Raw genomic sequence first — 14,421 nt, 5'->3', positions numbered from 1 at the left:
GTCGCGCTTCATGGATGCACGAGACTACCGAGTCTTGTACGGGCCTTGCGATGCCGCGCGTCTACCTGTGGGCAGGTCCATGACTCGCAGTTTGTCTGTGTCGAGATGGCCCGGTGCAGGCTGAAATAGTTGTCTTTGTGAAGCGCGTGGGCTGGACATTCCGCCTGATTGGTGGCCAGTACTCCCTGGCCAAACCTCGTACAGGTACCGTCCGACTGGCGCTGTCTCATCCCAGCTACCTTGTTAGGTCTGTTAAGGGTACGTAAGGCCTACCACTGACCAATTTTAACGATAATGTTGGACATACCTTTAGCCACAGCCTTCTTCATGCCCTGTTTATTACCAACATGCTGCTTTTCGTGCGTTAGCTCTTTAGCCCGCACTCAGCGGTTTCGCCTATCTTTCTGTGAAGCCTGCTTGACTTTGAAGCAGTCTATAGGTAGCCCATCTTTGGTGGCAGATGGTCACGTGACCTTGTGACGTCATCGCAACCTGTCCACCTGATTGTGAGCGAATTGCCCACCGAGGGCAGGTAGCAATTCAATGATTGGTCGCGAGAGGTTGCTCGGGAAGTACGACCTGGGTCCCACAAGCCCCAACGGTGGCAGCACCCGCCACCGCAGGGCCGTGGCGCATGGCTTGACCGCTGCGCCACTGCGCCAGGATTGGTATGAGGACTACCAGCGATCGATGAATGTTAGGTAGAGAACGACCCGTTCCGCATACATGGGCGTTAACCCATCAACGCTATAGTTTCATGCCGTTAAGGCGAAGCTCAAGTGTCCCCTCCAGTTTTAATGCGTCAGCACTAATGCCTCCGCTCACACTGAAGCCTGGCTGACATTGAAAACCGGTCCTTGGTGAGGGTGGTGGTGGAAACATTTATTGCCAAATACCGAGGGGGGCAGACCCCCTAACATGGCACGAGGCAACCCTTAGGGGGCTGTCCTTACAAGGCAAAGGACAGCCCTTGGAGGGCTATCCGCTTCAGGGCGTCGGTAATTATCCGGCGCTGGTCAGCAGCAGCGGAGCTGGCCAGGAAAGTCTCCCAGTATTACTCCGCCGTGGTGGGGGATGGAGGGTGTGGGAAGGCAGGACATGTGAGGACATGAAGTCTGCCGGTTTCCCACAGAGCTTACAAGAAGAAAGGAATTGATCGGGGTAGCGCGCATGAAGGAGAATAGGGTGGGGAGCAGTTCGGGTCTGGAGTCGGCGCCAGTGGGAGGCCTGGGTTAAGGTTAGGGAGAGAGCCGGCGGTGCGTAAACGCGCCGGGTATCTCGGTAGTAGGCAAGAATATCTTTGAACGTAAGCAGACGCTCCCGGGATGGCGGAGGAGGTCCAACTCCGGCCCGGAAAGTGAGACCTCGGGCGAGGGAGTGGACCTCCTCGTTACCCGGGAGGCCTGCGTGTGCGGGGGTCCAGATAAGGGTTACGGGGTGGGTGGGGTGCCAGAAGCGTAGAAGCCAAGCCGCGGTGCGGGATATCAGGCCTTTGGAGAAATTGGATAGGGCGGATTTTGAGTCGGAGAGAATTTTTGTGGCAGAGGTGGAGATGAGAGCGAGTGCAATGGCCGCTTCCTCTGCAATTTCCGATGAGTCTGTGGTGACGGATCCTGATGCGATTAGTCGGGCCTGAGAATTAGCGACAGCGAGAACCATGCGGGAGCCTGACGAGTACCAGTCCTTGAACCGAAGCCGAAGTGCTAGCGCACCTAATTTGCATTGGGCCCACCCGTGCTAAATCATCCGTCATTTTTTTTGTTGCTTTCTTGTGGTAATAATAATAATAATAATAATAATAATAATAATAATAATAATAATAATAATAATAATAATAATAATAATAATAGTTGGTTTTTGGAGAAAGGAAATGGCGCAGTAACTGTTTCACATATCTCGGTGGACACCTGAACCGCGCCGTAAGGGAAGGGGTAAATGAAGGAGTGACAGACGAAAAGAAGAAAGAGTTGCGGTAGTGAAGGCTCCGGAATAATTTCTTTCCGGAGCCCTCCACTACGGCACCTCTTTCTTCCTTAAGGAACGATTTAGTTGACAGTGCTTGTGTGTACTACTCACTGTGACAGTATGCTACACACACGCTAGCCACATATAGAAGTCAATAATGGACATACACACCTGCCAACCTGCGCATAGACGGCATTTTGAGTACAGCGGAAAGTAGAGAGTTCTGCCGCAAAATTATGACGAACTAAAAGATATTAATTCCTACATGCAAAAAGGCTCTAGCGAGCGTGCGTACAGGCAGGTAACAATCCGTAAGTTGTGATGCTACTCGGCCGACACAAGGGCCTAGCGAGGGTTTGGCGAAAAAGTGGAAGACGCTTAAGCTGCGTGTTTAAGAGTTAGACGCGACAGCGTGTCGATGCGTTGCCGAGGGGTACACGGAACGTCATCGCCCATTCGGCGCGACGCGTGGCCCGTTTGACAATTTAAGGAAAGGACGCCTGTCTCACATATCTCGCCGGACACCCGGATCGCGATGTAAGGGAAGGAAAAACCGATCGATCAATCAATCGATCGATAAATTCATCAATAAATCAATCCATCCATCCATCAATCAATCCATCAATCAATACTTATCGCTTTCGCGTTAAAATCCCTTCCCTTGCGGCGCGGATCAGGTGTCCACCGAGATGCGCCATTTTCCGCTCGCGGCCAAAGACGCCGACGACACCGGCTTTTCTGCGACACGAGCTCCTTAAAGGGACTATGCAACGAATAAAAAGTCACTTGTAAATGTTTTCAATGCTTAGAAATGATGCTAAGAAGCATTCACACCAAGTATGAGACTTCAGAACTGAGCCGGCAATTTATTATCAACTTTTAAAAATTGTGTTTCTTAAAATTCGTGGGCCGATTGGTGGGCTCGTAGTGACCGATTTTGGAACTAAAATCGTGGAAGAAAGACGTCACACTACCAATGACGTCGCCAGGCCACCACACGCTTTCATTCGCTGGAGCCACGGCAGCCACGACGTCACGGACACACTTCCGGTAGCCGTGAAAATCGTCTGCTCGTGCCGCCGCGCGACCTTCTCGGGCAAGCGCGAGCCAGGGCATTGCCTTCGCGCATATGGTTTGAATTTTCCTCTGCCGCCTCCTTCTGTCGGGAGTTCCGGAGCCACTCGCACGGCTCTTCGTGGGCGCGCATAGGGCTCGATGCCCATCGCGGCCGTAAAAGCGAGCAGTCGCACCTCGAGGTCCGGGTTTATTACTGCTAATTACCACAGATGACAAGCAAAGAAACCCTACGTGCGCCGCAATCCAGGAAGGCGAAGAGACCGGAGAGATGCCGCCACGCCGCCGACGCTGCTGCTGGGGGGGGCTAGGAATTGGCTAGGAGCGACAACCGGAAGTTGGAAAATAAACGTCAGCGGATGACGTTTTCATGGGCGGGGCCCAGTCCCAGAGCTGTTTTCTTTATTTTTTTCTGGTGCTCCTCGTGTACGAGTTGAGGGGGAGAGAAGGAGCATAATTTTTAATCGTCTATATCTTCGCTGTTGTAGATGCTAGCTCAAAAATTCTTGCACTCGGGTGACGAGTGATCGAATGCCTATCGCTCGTCTGCTTTACGTAATCTCAATTAATTTATTGCATAGTCCCTTTAACGCTGTCGCGTTAAAATGGCTGAAGCTTCCCTTGCCACGGAACATCTTCCACGTGACGGCGACGACAAGCTGGCAGGAAGACGAACGAGGGCTCCAGAAGCACACCGTGTGCTGGACGATGTGCGGCGCTGCAACGAAAGAAAGCGATCGGCTGCAGCCGGCAGGCCGGCCGGGAAGTACACGAGGCATGTGCAGAGAAAGCCCACAAGCAAGTTCTGCGCAAGTGAGCAAGCAGCCAGCGAGAGGGCAGAGCTTCTCCGTGGTCTTTTGCTGTGCACACCTCGTCTACTTTGCTTTGTTATGCATAATGAAAAAAACAGACAGCGGCCGCATAGCGACACATGCATCTGGCGGTCCTCAGGATCAGAAAAACCATAGCCGCCGAGTGAAATCTATTTGCACATGATGCGGAACTCTCCAGATAACGCGCGTACACAACAGTCTTGGACATCATACAGTCGGTCGCGCGTGATCGCGATTATTCTGGAGCAAACTGTTATGTGCACGATAACTCGCTTCGATGAAGTGGTAGCACCATTGGTAATCGACTATGGAAAAGGAAAAAAATGAACAAAACAAAGCATTGCAACAATATGGTCTTACCCGCCGCGGTGGGCTCAGTGGTTAGGGCGCTCGGCTACTGATCCGGAGTTCCCGGGTTCGAACCCGACCGCGGCGGCTGAGTTTTTATGGAGGAAAAACGCTAGAGCGCCTGTGTGCTGTGCGATGTCAGTGCACGCTAAAGATCCCCAGGAGGTCGAAATTATTCCGGAGCCCTCCACTACGGCATTTCTTTCTTCCTTTCTTCTTTCACTCCCTCCTTTATCCCTTCCCTTACGGCGCGGTTCAGGTGTCCAACGATATATGAGACAGATACTGCGCCGTTTCTTTTCCAAAAAAAAAACAATTATTATTATTATTATTATTATTATTATTATTATTATTATTATTATTATTATTATTATTATTATTGTTATTATTATTATATGGACGACCTCTCGCCACTGACAGTTTTCTTATTAAATCGACCGCTGCGGTTCCAGATATATTGTATTATCCCCGCCTTCCTCACTCTCTACCGCGCGAATTATTATTCGAGACTTGCTGTAGCGTCAGACCGCAATGAAAATTCGGCAAACGACTGCACAAAGAGCAGGCACTCACACTTACAGTTCACTGACAGTGTCGCGACACGAAACCGCCCGTTACCATGTCTAGAGACGTCGTTACATGGAAGTCCGAAAACGTACCGCAGTGATCACAGATGGCGTGCACCCCAAAAGCGATGTACGGGAGACGCACCCTTTGGGGACTGTTCAGAGCTCGCATCACACCGGTAACGACTATTTCCAATAAATCCAGTTCCACCAGTGCCCACGTTGCGGCGCTGCCGACGTTTGGGCCGGCAGCGCATCCAGGTTACGTCATCAAGCAACCGTAGGACGCAAACAGCAAGCCGAGCACCGACATTTCAGACAATCGTACACATGTTCGTTCATCTATATATAACACCCACTGGCTGACCTCAATGTGGCCCCAGTTTTCCCGACTACATTCGTACCAAAATTGCGAGCAACCATTTGTTGTACAGCGTTCCGGGTGATGTCAAGCGACGTCTTGTAGCATATAATCTATATAGAGGCACTAGTGAAGTAGGAGGCTAGATTGCGACAGGGATTCGAACCGACGACATACGCACCTTGAGTTGTATACCTTCCTAGACTCTTTACCTCTTTCCTTAAGGCGCGGTTTGAGGTGTCCACCGAGATGTGAGACAGTTACTGCGCATTTCCTTTTCACCAAAACCAATTTTCGTGTCAAAATTGTACCCGTCTCGGTGGTTCAGTGGTTAGGCGCTCGGCTACTGATTCGGAGTTCCCGGGTTCGAACCCGACCGCTGCGGCTGCGTTTTTATGGAGGAAAAACGCTAAGGCGCCCGTGTACTGTGCGATGTCAGTGCACGTTAAAGATCCCCAGGTGGTCGAAATTATTCCGGAGCCCTCCACTACAGCACCTCTCTTCCTTTCTTCTCTCATTCCCTCCTTTATCCCTTCCCTTACGGCGCGGTTCAGGCGTCCAACGATATATGAGACAGATACTGCGCCATTTCCTTTCCCCAAAACCAATTATTATTATTATTATTATTATAATTATAATTATTATTATTATTATTATTATTATTATTATTATTATTATTATTATTATTGCCAAAATTGTTACCCAACCGTTGGTCATACCCCATTGCGGGTGGTGTCATACGATTTCTCCTTGCTAAGTCTCTCAGCCAGGTTGGAGGGTAGCTCGAGACCGGTATTCGAACCGAGTGTTTCACTCGGCCCTTTGTGGAATGAGCGTTCGGAGGCGCGTCTTATATATATAATTGGTTTTGGAGGGAAAGGAAATGGCGCAGTATCTGTCTCATATATCGTTGGACACCTCTCCGTTCATTTCTCAGTGTGCAACCTGCATCGAGGTCGAACGCGCACGATGACACACAAATGCTTTCTCTCTGAATTTTTTTCTGTGCATTAAGCGTTTTTCTCACTCACTAGAGCCACTGGAAAGGATTTTCCCATTTGTTTCTTTTCTTTATTTTTTTTCTCGGAGAGGGAGGGGTAGGGGGAAAAGCTTCCAGTGACTCTAGCCTATTCCGCTTGCGATCTCCGTCACGCGGATCTGACCGACCGATCGCTCTGGGGCGCGTCGGTGCCACCGGCGGTACTGGGCGTCGAGGCAGGCGCCCTTGATCTGTCGACCCTCGTGCGGTTCGCCCCCGTGGATGTACATATCTGCTGCGCTGCGCAATAAATTTCGTTCAGGCGAGGTGATGGTGATCAGTGACGAAGACGGCGAAGATGGTGATGATAACTGATGCTACAATTATGACGGATGAGTCACTGTGCAATGCGGCTCGAAACGCGCAATTTCTCTGTCGCTGCATCGTCTTAATTAGCGGTAAAAAGTGATTCAAATGCGCTAACGTCTTACAAACTTTTTTCTTAGGCAGCGATAAGATTCAAACTTTACGGAGAGGCATTGGGGATTACGATTTCCTGTGCGCGTTTCTTCCGTTTGTTACAAGCACTCAGATTTCATGCACTGCTGGGAAGAAACCTCAGGGAGTGGCCCTATACTGCAAAAAAAAAGAAAAACTGCGCACGCCTAGCGGGTACCGACAAGAAGCGAGCGCAACGGAGGCTAAGCGGACAACGCCTCAACCAGCGCCCACCGCGAGACGAAGACGACGAGGCACGAGACACGCGCGCGTGCATGGAACGCGTGGCCCCCATCAGTCCACCTCCACGTAAGCAACCAAATATGGCGAAGGAGAAACCGACTAAGAGAACGTTTGAACGCATTCCCGCCCGCTACCCGACAATAAATTGTACGCACATTTGCTGACGTGAACCAGACGCGTCCGCGGTCAACCAGCGACGGGGGCGGCGTTCGCGCAGCGGGGCACTGCCGCCGCGCTGGGCTGCCTTGCGTCCGTCAAAAACCGGTCAAACGCTCGAGCGCCGGAGCCACGGCTTGGTTCACTTAACACTGCGGAACCGCTCCGGCATTAATAAATCAATGAGCATCCAGCCAGTTTTGCTTGTGGGACGGCCTTTATTTACATGAACATCTCCCTAATCCTGAAGAAAGCTGCGCCCGTGAACAAGCTGTTGTTCCCCGCCAGCCGTCCCGGCCCAATCTGCTGGAACTGGAACTGTGCAGATACCTCTTCCAGGGTGCCCAGGTAGATGTTAAAGGTGTCCGTGATGGTCTTGACATGGCAGTAGGACGGGAAGTACAGGTGCATCAGTTCGTTGAACTCGGACTCATCCTCCGGCAGCTCCTGGTTCGTGAGCACCTTCAGCAGGAAGCCAAAGTCGTGGCGGCCTTGGTAAGTGAGCCAGTGGACCTCATCGGAGAGAACAAGCCCAGAAGCAGTGATCGCCTGGGCGAAGTCGTAGGGGTCGATGCCCTCATCTTCGTGCCTTTTGAACTCGATGCCAGAGTTGGCGAGCCTGGCCATGGGTTCTTCTGCATACATGTCGTTCCAGAGACTGAAGTTGAAGTTGAACTGCCATGTGCAGCAATTTGGACGCGCATTCCCGATGTGGTCGAAGAAGGAGAGGCCGATCTGGATGACCTTGACCAGGCGCACATTGCAACGGAGGACCTGATATTGAAAGTCCTCCTCACTCCGGAACTCACCGATCGGCCGCGCCACGACTCCCGGGAATTCCGTGTGGAGGGCGACATGGTTGTACTCTTGGACGACCTCGGCAAGGACGCGGAACTCGTCCTCGACGTTCGGCGCCCAGACATCACGGATCGTGTAAGCCACGTTGCTGCCGATCTGGGAACAAGCGCTGCCGCTGCCCACTCACGCTGGTGCTCGCCCTGGCGATGCGGCTCACGAAGCCTGCCAAGAGCGCGCGCTGGTCACTGATACGGTGACGTGGCCCTGCAAAGAATACGGGCCTCGTGAGAAGCTCCGCTCGTGCTCTCCGCTTTCTTTTTTTCTTCACAACGCTCGAAGAGGTGGTGACGCCTGTCGGCAGGCGTGCGGACTATTCGTTCGGTTCGAGCACGACAGAACTTGTTCCCCAAGAGACGCAACACTTATTACCAAAGGATTTTGGCATTCTACCGGTTTACGCCGTGCTATGATTGACATTGCTACGAACGTACTCGCGCAAATCTTTTTTTCTGCTACTGAATGAAGGTCCGATTTCAATATATGCCGCAGGTGCCCTTCGTACACGCCATGCTTTCTTTTTGCCTCTACAAGACCGCAACTAGGGCAGTTCACATGGGCGAAAGCCGAGTGCGTACGCCTTCTTCGCTGCGTTTGGTGCTGCCGAGATGCGCCACCGGTGTGGCTCCCCCATGGGTGCAAACGTGTTCGAAGACCGCAGTCATCTTAAAACACTGCGAACGCAGGGCTTCGATCGCGGCGAGACGCGGCTGTTTCTCAAGTGTGAGAGCGATGATCGTATACCCTCACCGTAATAGCACGCAGCACTGTGAACGCCTCGGTTGGGTCAACCCGCCGCGGTGGCTCAGAGGTTAGGGCGCTCGGCTACTCAGGCGGAGTACCCGGGTTCGAACGCGGCGACGGCGTTTCGATGGAGACGAAATTCAAAACGCGCCCGCGTGCTGTGCGATGTCAGTGCATCGTTAAAAATCCCCAGATGGACGAAATTATCCCGGAGCCGTCCAGTACGGCCCGCCGCTTTCCTCTCTTCTTCCACTTCCACCTTCCTTCCGTTCCCTCACGGCGCGGTCGGGGTGCTCCATTTCCTTTCCCCAAAAACCACTGCTGGGTCAGCTGATCGGAGGCCGGAATCGAGGGACACCTCGAGGAAGGCCTATGGCGGCCTCGGGTTCGCTCGCTGCCGCGATTGGCCGACGCACCGGTGCGGGCCAAGGACGAATCGTTCTAACGCGCGGTCGACGGAAAAGAAAAAACAAATACCTCAAGTGAATGAAGACCGGAGCGGCGACGTGGCAGTGCACGAGGCTGCTGCTGTTCGCGAAGGCACCGAGAGCGAGAGCACGGATGCCGCTCAGAGCTCGTGGCTGCAGCGCAGTGGAGGAAGGCAGCGGAAGGCAGCCGTTCCCGAGGCACGCGTTCGCAGTGCTGCTGGCGCGCGCAATGGCGCTTGCAATGGCGCTGACCTACCTGCGGCGTCTCCGATCCTTCCGGTAAAGTTCGTAAAGATTCAGACGCCGACACGCTACATGAGAAGCGGCGGTCGAATTTCGATGGAGGCGAAATGCTAGAGGCCCGTGTACTGTGCGATGTCAGTGCACGTTAAAGAACCCCAGGTGGTCGAAATTATTCCGGAGCCCTCCACTACGGTGTCCCTCATAGCCTGAGTCGCTTTGGGACATTAAACCCCCTAAACCATGCATAAGCCTACATGAGAAGTGGGCTGCGCGCCACATTCCAGGCGAAGGGTTTTTTTTTTTCGATGCGTTAGATGACTGCTCACAAAAAAATACGAAAAGCGGCAGCTTCTTCTGCCACGCGTTCTTTTCGCCTCCCTCGGCGGGCTCAGAAACGCTGCCTGCGTTCTAGACAACACACGCGGCGCTTGGCTATATGGCGTCTAAATTATAATGTTGGCATAAACCTCATGATCACCACGTTACTGCTGTCGAAATTTATTGCAGCGCTAATTTTTGCTCAACACGACTCGCCCAGGCCGAATGGAGCCAAAGTGGACCGCTCTCGCTGCGTTTGCAAGCTTCAGAGACGCGCGATGCTATGTTGCCACTCCGGCCGTTTGCGTTATATTTTTCGTGCGCGCTGCGCAAGCTTTCTGCCTCCTACCGAAGCATAAATTGTCACCGAAGATTTCCTGATAAAGATACCCATACAGCATTCTTCCGCATGGTTTAATGGCCCAAGTTCTGCCTAGTAGTGTTACACATCCTCTAAAAAGCTTCGAGACGTTTCAGGAAAGAGGACGGCGTCCGTTCGGTCTCGTCAGGAACCAAGGTGGTCGAATCGAGCTGCTACGAACTAGCTCTTTACCTTCAGGGAGACCTTCGCGTAAAAAGAAAGGTACGGGAAGTTATCGTGCAAAATGCGTAACAACATTTGAAGAGCAACTCGATGTAACTCGGACGCACCTGTACTTAAAAATATCCATAAACTGCCATGTTATCCTCTGAGGCTTCAGCCTTGGTCAAATCACTTCACTTCCCACACACAAACGCACAGAATCGGCCCACATACATTCAACACCACACCAATCTGCTCAGAAAACTGCACGGTAACTGCGATACAATGACCAGTATGCTTCGTGGGGAACAACGGGCTGGCTGCATCCAGAAGAGCTCAGGCGCAAATGACGGCCTCGCCTGAAACGCGCGCCTATAGAGACGCAACCATCTCCAACGGATACGAATTTAAGCTTCGTACTGCGGGCTGCCTCATGTGATTGGCTGAAACAAATCACGAGACATCAACACAGTGAAGGCAAGAAAAGGAGGGATGTTTTTCCTTATTGGCTGCGTGGCATGCCAAACCGTTGGTCAAATGCGCCAAAGAAACAAAAAAACATCAAAACGGCTAATGACTCCGACGGCGCCCCCCATTCTCTCTCACCGGGTTTCTTGCAGATCAAAACCGTGGCTACGGAACGCCGGCACTGCACTGTGTTCGGTATGGGGGTAACATATTTTCTTTGTTCGCTCGCTCTTTGGAGAGCGACGCATCTGGCGGTTCTGCCTGACGCTTGAACGGATGACAGTTGAGAAACATCGGCTGGCTTCAGGTCGGTTAGACCAGTGCCTCCTTTATTGTTTCAGTGCCTGGCTAAAGAAAAAAAAATTACCTGCGGTTCAACTACTGCTATACCTGGTTAGATAGCGAAAGCTGTGGTGTATCGGGCAACTATAGACGCGGCTTGGTGTCTGTAACGTTGAGTGCGTTCCGTACACTGTATTGGCAGCGCACCCACCCTGTCACCCTGGCAGGTGGCAGTTAATAGTTGATTGCGAGAAGTTAGTCACCCAGTGAACGTTGCGACCTATTGCTACAGTGCGGTGCTTCTGCCCAGCGTCGTAAGCGCTAATGCATGCAGTCCACATCTCTCTCTACCCACCGCCACGAACCTCAAATCGCGATTGAGGCGTCCACTGCCCCAGGGAGCCAGTTATGCGCCTTTCTTTTCTCAAAATCATCGGAGTCTAGAACGCTGTCAACGTCAACGGCAGTGAACACAATGGCCGCCGAAGGTATATAGCTTCAGTGCCGCGTTTCTCCTACAACGTTGTGAATGCGTAGGTTAAGGCGCGACTGGGGTGTCCACTATCCCAGGGTGCCAGCTATACACCTTTTCTTTGCTTTCGAAGAAAATTGAAGATTGGTTTTTAAAATTGGTTTTGAGGAAAAGAAATGGCGCAGTGACTTCTCATATATCGGTGGACACCCGTACCGCGCAGTAAAGGAAGGGATAAACGTGCTTGGGCAGAAGGTCGTTCAAGGCCATTCTCTGGCCTACCGAACGACTGCTTTACCTAGCGCAGTGAAGCTTTTCGCTTCAAATAGAGGCGAAAGGTCAGGCGACGGAGTCGGCGGCGGCCACCTGCGCCTTGCGTGACGTCACCCGTGCTCCGACTTACGCGGGCGTCGGCTTGCGAGTAGCGCGGTGTTTACTAGCATAGTGAAGCTTTTCGCTTCAAAACGCGAAGGGTTCTCCGTCGCTCATCGCGCGCTTGCCCGTAACGTCTGGACGCGAAGCTGCGTTTGCATACGCGTGTGATGTCTGGCGTTTTTGCACGTCACCAATGCAGTGATGAAGCAGACGTGGGGCCAGGGACGTGCGAGGGTCAGTGGCCTCACTTGAGAGAGAGAGAGAGAAAGAAACTTTATTGAGGTCGTTTAAGAGATTGGCGGTTCGGTCTTCGTCTTCATCGCTGTCGACGCTTGACCTCTTTCAGCAAGGATGGGCCCCTATTCCAGGGCTCCACTGAGCCTAGCTGCTTCGCTTGCGTGCTGCACTAGTGCCCTTTGGGCAGTGAGCTCGCAGCTGGTGAGCCGGCTCTCCCATTGCTCCGCTCTCGGGGTTTTGTGTTGGTGGAATGCGTAGTTGCGTTCGCACTCCCAGGTGATATGGTATAGCGTGGGGGTTGCCCCGCACCACGGGCACGTGTCCCTGAATTGTGTAGGATACATTTTATGTAGGATGTGTAAGTTAAAGAAAGTTCCCGTTTGCAGCCTCCGCCAACTAGCTGCTTCTTGCTGTGTTAGAGACCTATGCTCACTTAACAATTAATAATTGGTTTTTAGGGAAAGGAAATGGCGCAGTATCTGTCTCATATATCGTTGGACACCTGAACCGCGCCGTAAGGGAAGGGACAAGGGAGGGAGTGAAAGAAGAAGGGATGAAGGAGGTGCCGTAGTGGAGGGCTCCGGAATAATTTCGACCACCTGGGGATCTTTAACGTGCACTGACATCGCACAGCACACGGGCGCCTTAGCGTTTTTCCTCCATAAAAACGCAGCCGCCGTGGTCGGGTTCGAACCCGGGAACTCCGGATCAGTAGTCGAGCGCCCTAACCACTGAGCCACCGCGGCGAGGAGCATGTTTTCTTTATGAAGTTAGAATTGATGAAGTTGGAATTGATGATGAAGCGCCATTTTGTGTTTAATGCCACATTCAGAAGATGGCTCCACCATGTGCCACAGAGTTAAAATCCAACACATGTAACTCTACAGGCAACTTTAGGCCACTATAACATTGCTAAGCTCCTGCACATTTGTGCAAAGTATTCTCTTTAAATCAGGATATCGCTTAAAATGGTTGTTTGGGTTAGAAGTATATATGTGAAATATGAGCTTTCTAAAATTGTTATCGTGAGTCCTTAAGGCGTAGACGCACTAATTAAAATTGATGGCCATGAAGTAACGGCAAAGTAACGTGCGGCACTTTTTTTCGGCAAAGGTAACGGTAACGCTAGCGCGTTACTTTTCTTTATAGGTAACGTAGGGCGGTAAACGCGTTCCTTTTTTCTTAACGTAACGAGTAACGTATTTAGTTACTTTTTTTGGTAACGCCTACAACACTGGTGAGGATACGCGTGGGGATGCAAGAGATACGCAGGATCAAGTGACTATGAAGCGCATTCTTCCCTTGATGACTGTCTTCTTTTTTTTCTGTAAAGAACTTGAGTGATCGTCTCTCCGGCATATGTTTGTCTCATATGCACGTGTGCGAAAGAGAGAACAGATGACAATGTTAGGATTGTAGTAACTGTTGTGCCGTGGGTGCCGTGGGATATGGTAGTCGTGTATGTGCTGTTTGTGTGTTTGCAACATCTCCTTTCCCAAATGTTTGTTTAGCCTTTCCTTTCCCCGACCATTGTTTAATCAATATGCTTTCCCCAATCTGTGATTATTTGGCGGAAACCTTATTTTCCTTTCCCTAACCACTGATTGGTGAGAAGGGTCACTTGTTATCTTATTGGTTGCTGTCCCCGCTAAGGGCGGAGACAGAGGGCTTGAAAGTAAGCGCTCTGGGTTGAACCAGGGCTGAATTCGTCGGATCAGCGGTTGAGTCATGTTGTAAGTAGTTTTCTCCTTGTTTTATTTATGTTGCAAATAAATAGTTAACCTTCTCCTTTCTTCGAGTAACGTGAATGTTCGCGAGTTAGAACCACCGGGTCATCAAGAAACCCCGATTTCAAGGTCGCAGTTTCAAACCGGCCGTCGTGGTATCAATATTTCACATTTGCTATTCCCTCCTTAGGGAGTGTAGCCCCCTCTTCTTTTACCCTAGAGGCATGCCGGAGTGCACTGCGCTCCGTTAGTTGCTAGGCACGCCCAGAGGGCATTTCGTCGCCGCAGGTGAGCTGGCCGAGCCCCGGCCATCGGCAGCAGAGACGGCCGTCTCCTGAGCGCTGCCGGCTGCGGCGGCGGCGTCTGGCCGCATGGACGACGAGGAGGCACCCCAGGAGTCCTCCCTGGGCGCCGAGCGCGCGCTGGGCGGCTTCTGCAGCCGCTTCTGCCGGGGCCTCTACCTGCTCTTCATGCTGGCGCTGTTCGGTGCCGCCGTGGCCGTGCTCGTGCTCTGGGCGCCGCCCACGCCCACGCAGGTCAGGAGCCGCCGCGCATATCTCATGAAACGCGCGAGCCGATTGTCCAGAGACGCCAAAAAGCCAAACGCCCACCTTCATTCAGGATGTGTTTGCATGCCACTGCCGCAGCCTAGCCTGAATTTTTCTCGTGACGAGATGGGCACCAAACGCAGCTTAGAAAGAGCCAGCCGCGCCTTTTACCGGGCCG

General features: G+C 52.1%; 1 protein-coding gene and 1 pseudogene across 2 annotated transcripts in view; one reads left to right on the top strand and one right to left on the bottom strand.

Moving 5' to 3' along the window:
- Positions 1-14,137, top strand: part of LOC144112799 (sushi, von Willebrand factor type A, EGF and pentraxin domain-containing protein 1-like) — a 132,399-nt gene extending 118,262 nt beyond the window's left edge. For both annotated transcript variants that reach the window (XM_077645608.1, XM_077645610.1), the window contains one exon: positions 13,984-14,137. In XM_077645608.1, coding sequence (XP_077501734.1) covers positions 13,984-14,033 — 50 coding nt within the window. In that variant the 3' untranslated portion in view covers positions 14,034-14,137. The remainder of the gene's footprint in view (positions 1-13,983) is intronic.
- Positions 7,236-7,989, bottom strand: LOC144132707 (CCR4-NOT transcription complex subunit 7 pseudogene; annotated as a pseudogene).
- Positions 14,138-14,421: the final 284 nt, after the last annotated feature.

Source organism: Amblyomma americanum, chromosome 1 (assembly GCF_052857255.1).
Source record: "Amblyomma americanum isolate KBUSLIRL-KWMA chromosome 1, ASM5285725v1, whole genome shotgun sequence".
NCBI lineage: Eukaryota > Metazoa > Arthropoda > Arachnida > Ixodida > Ixodidae > Amblyomma > Amblyomma americanum.
Note: the sequence above shows the minus strand (reverse complement) of the source record. Positions and strands in the feature narration are given on the sequence as shown.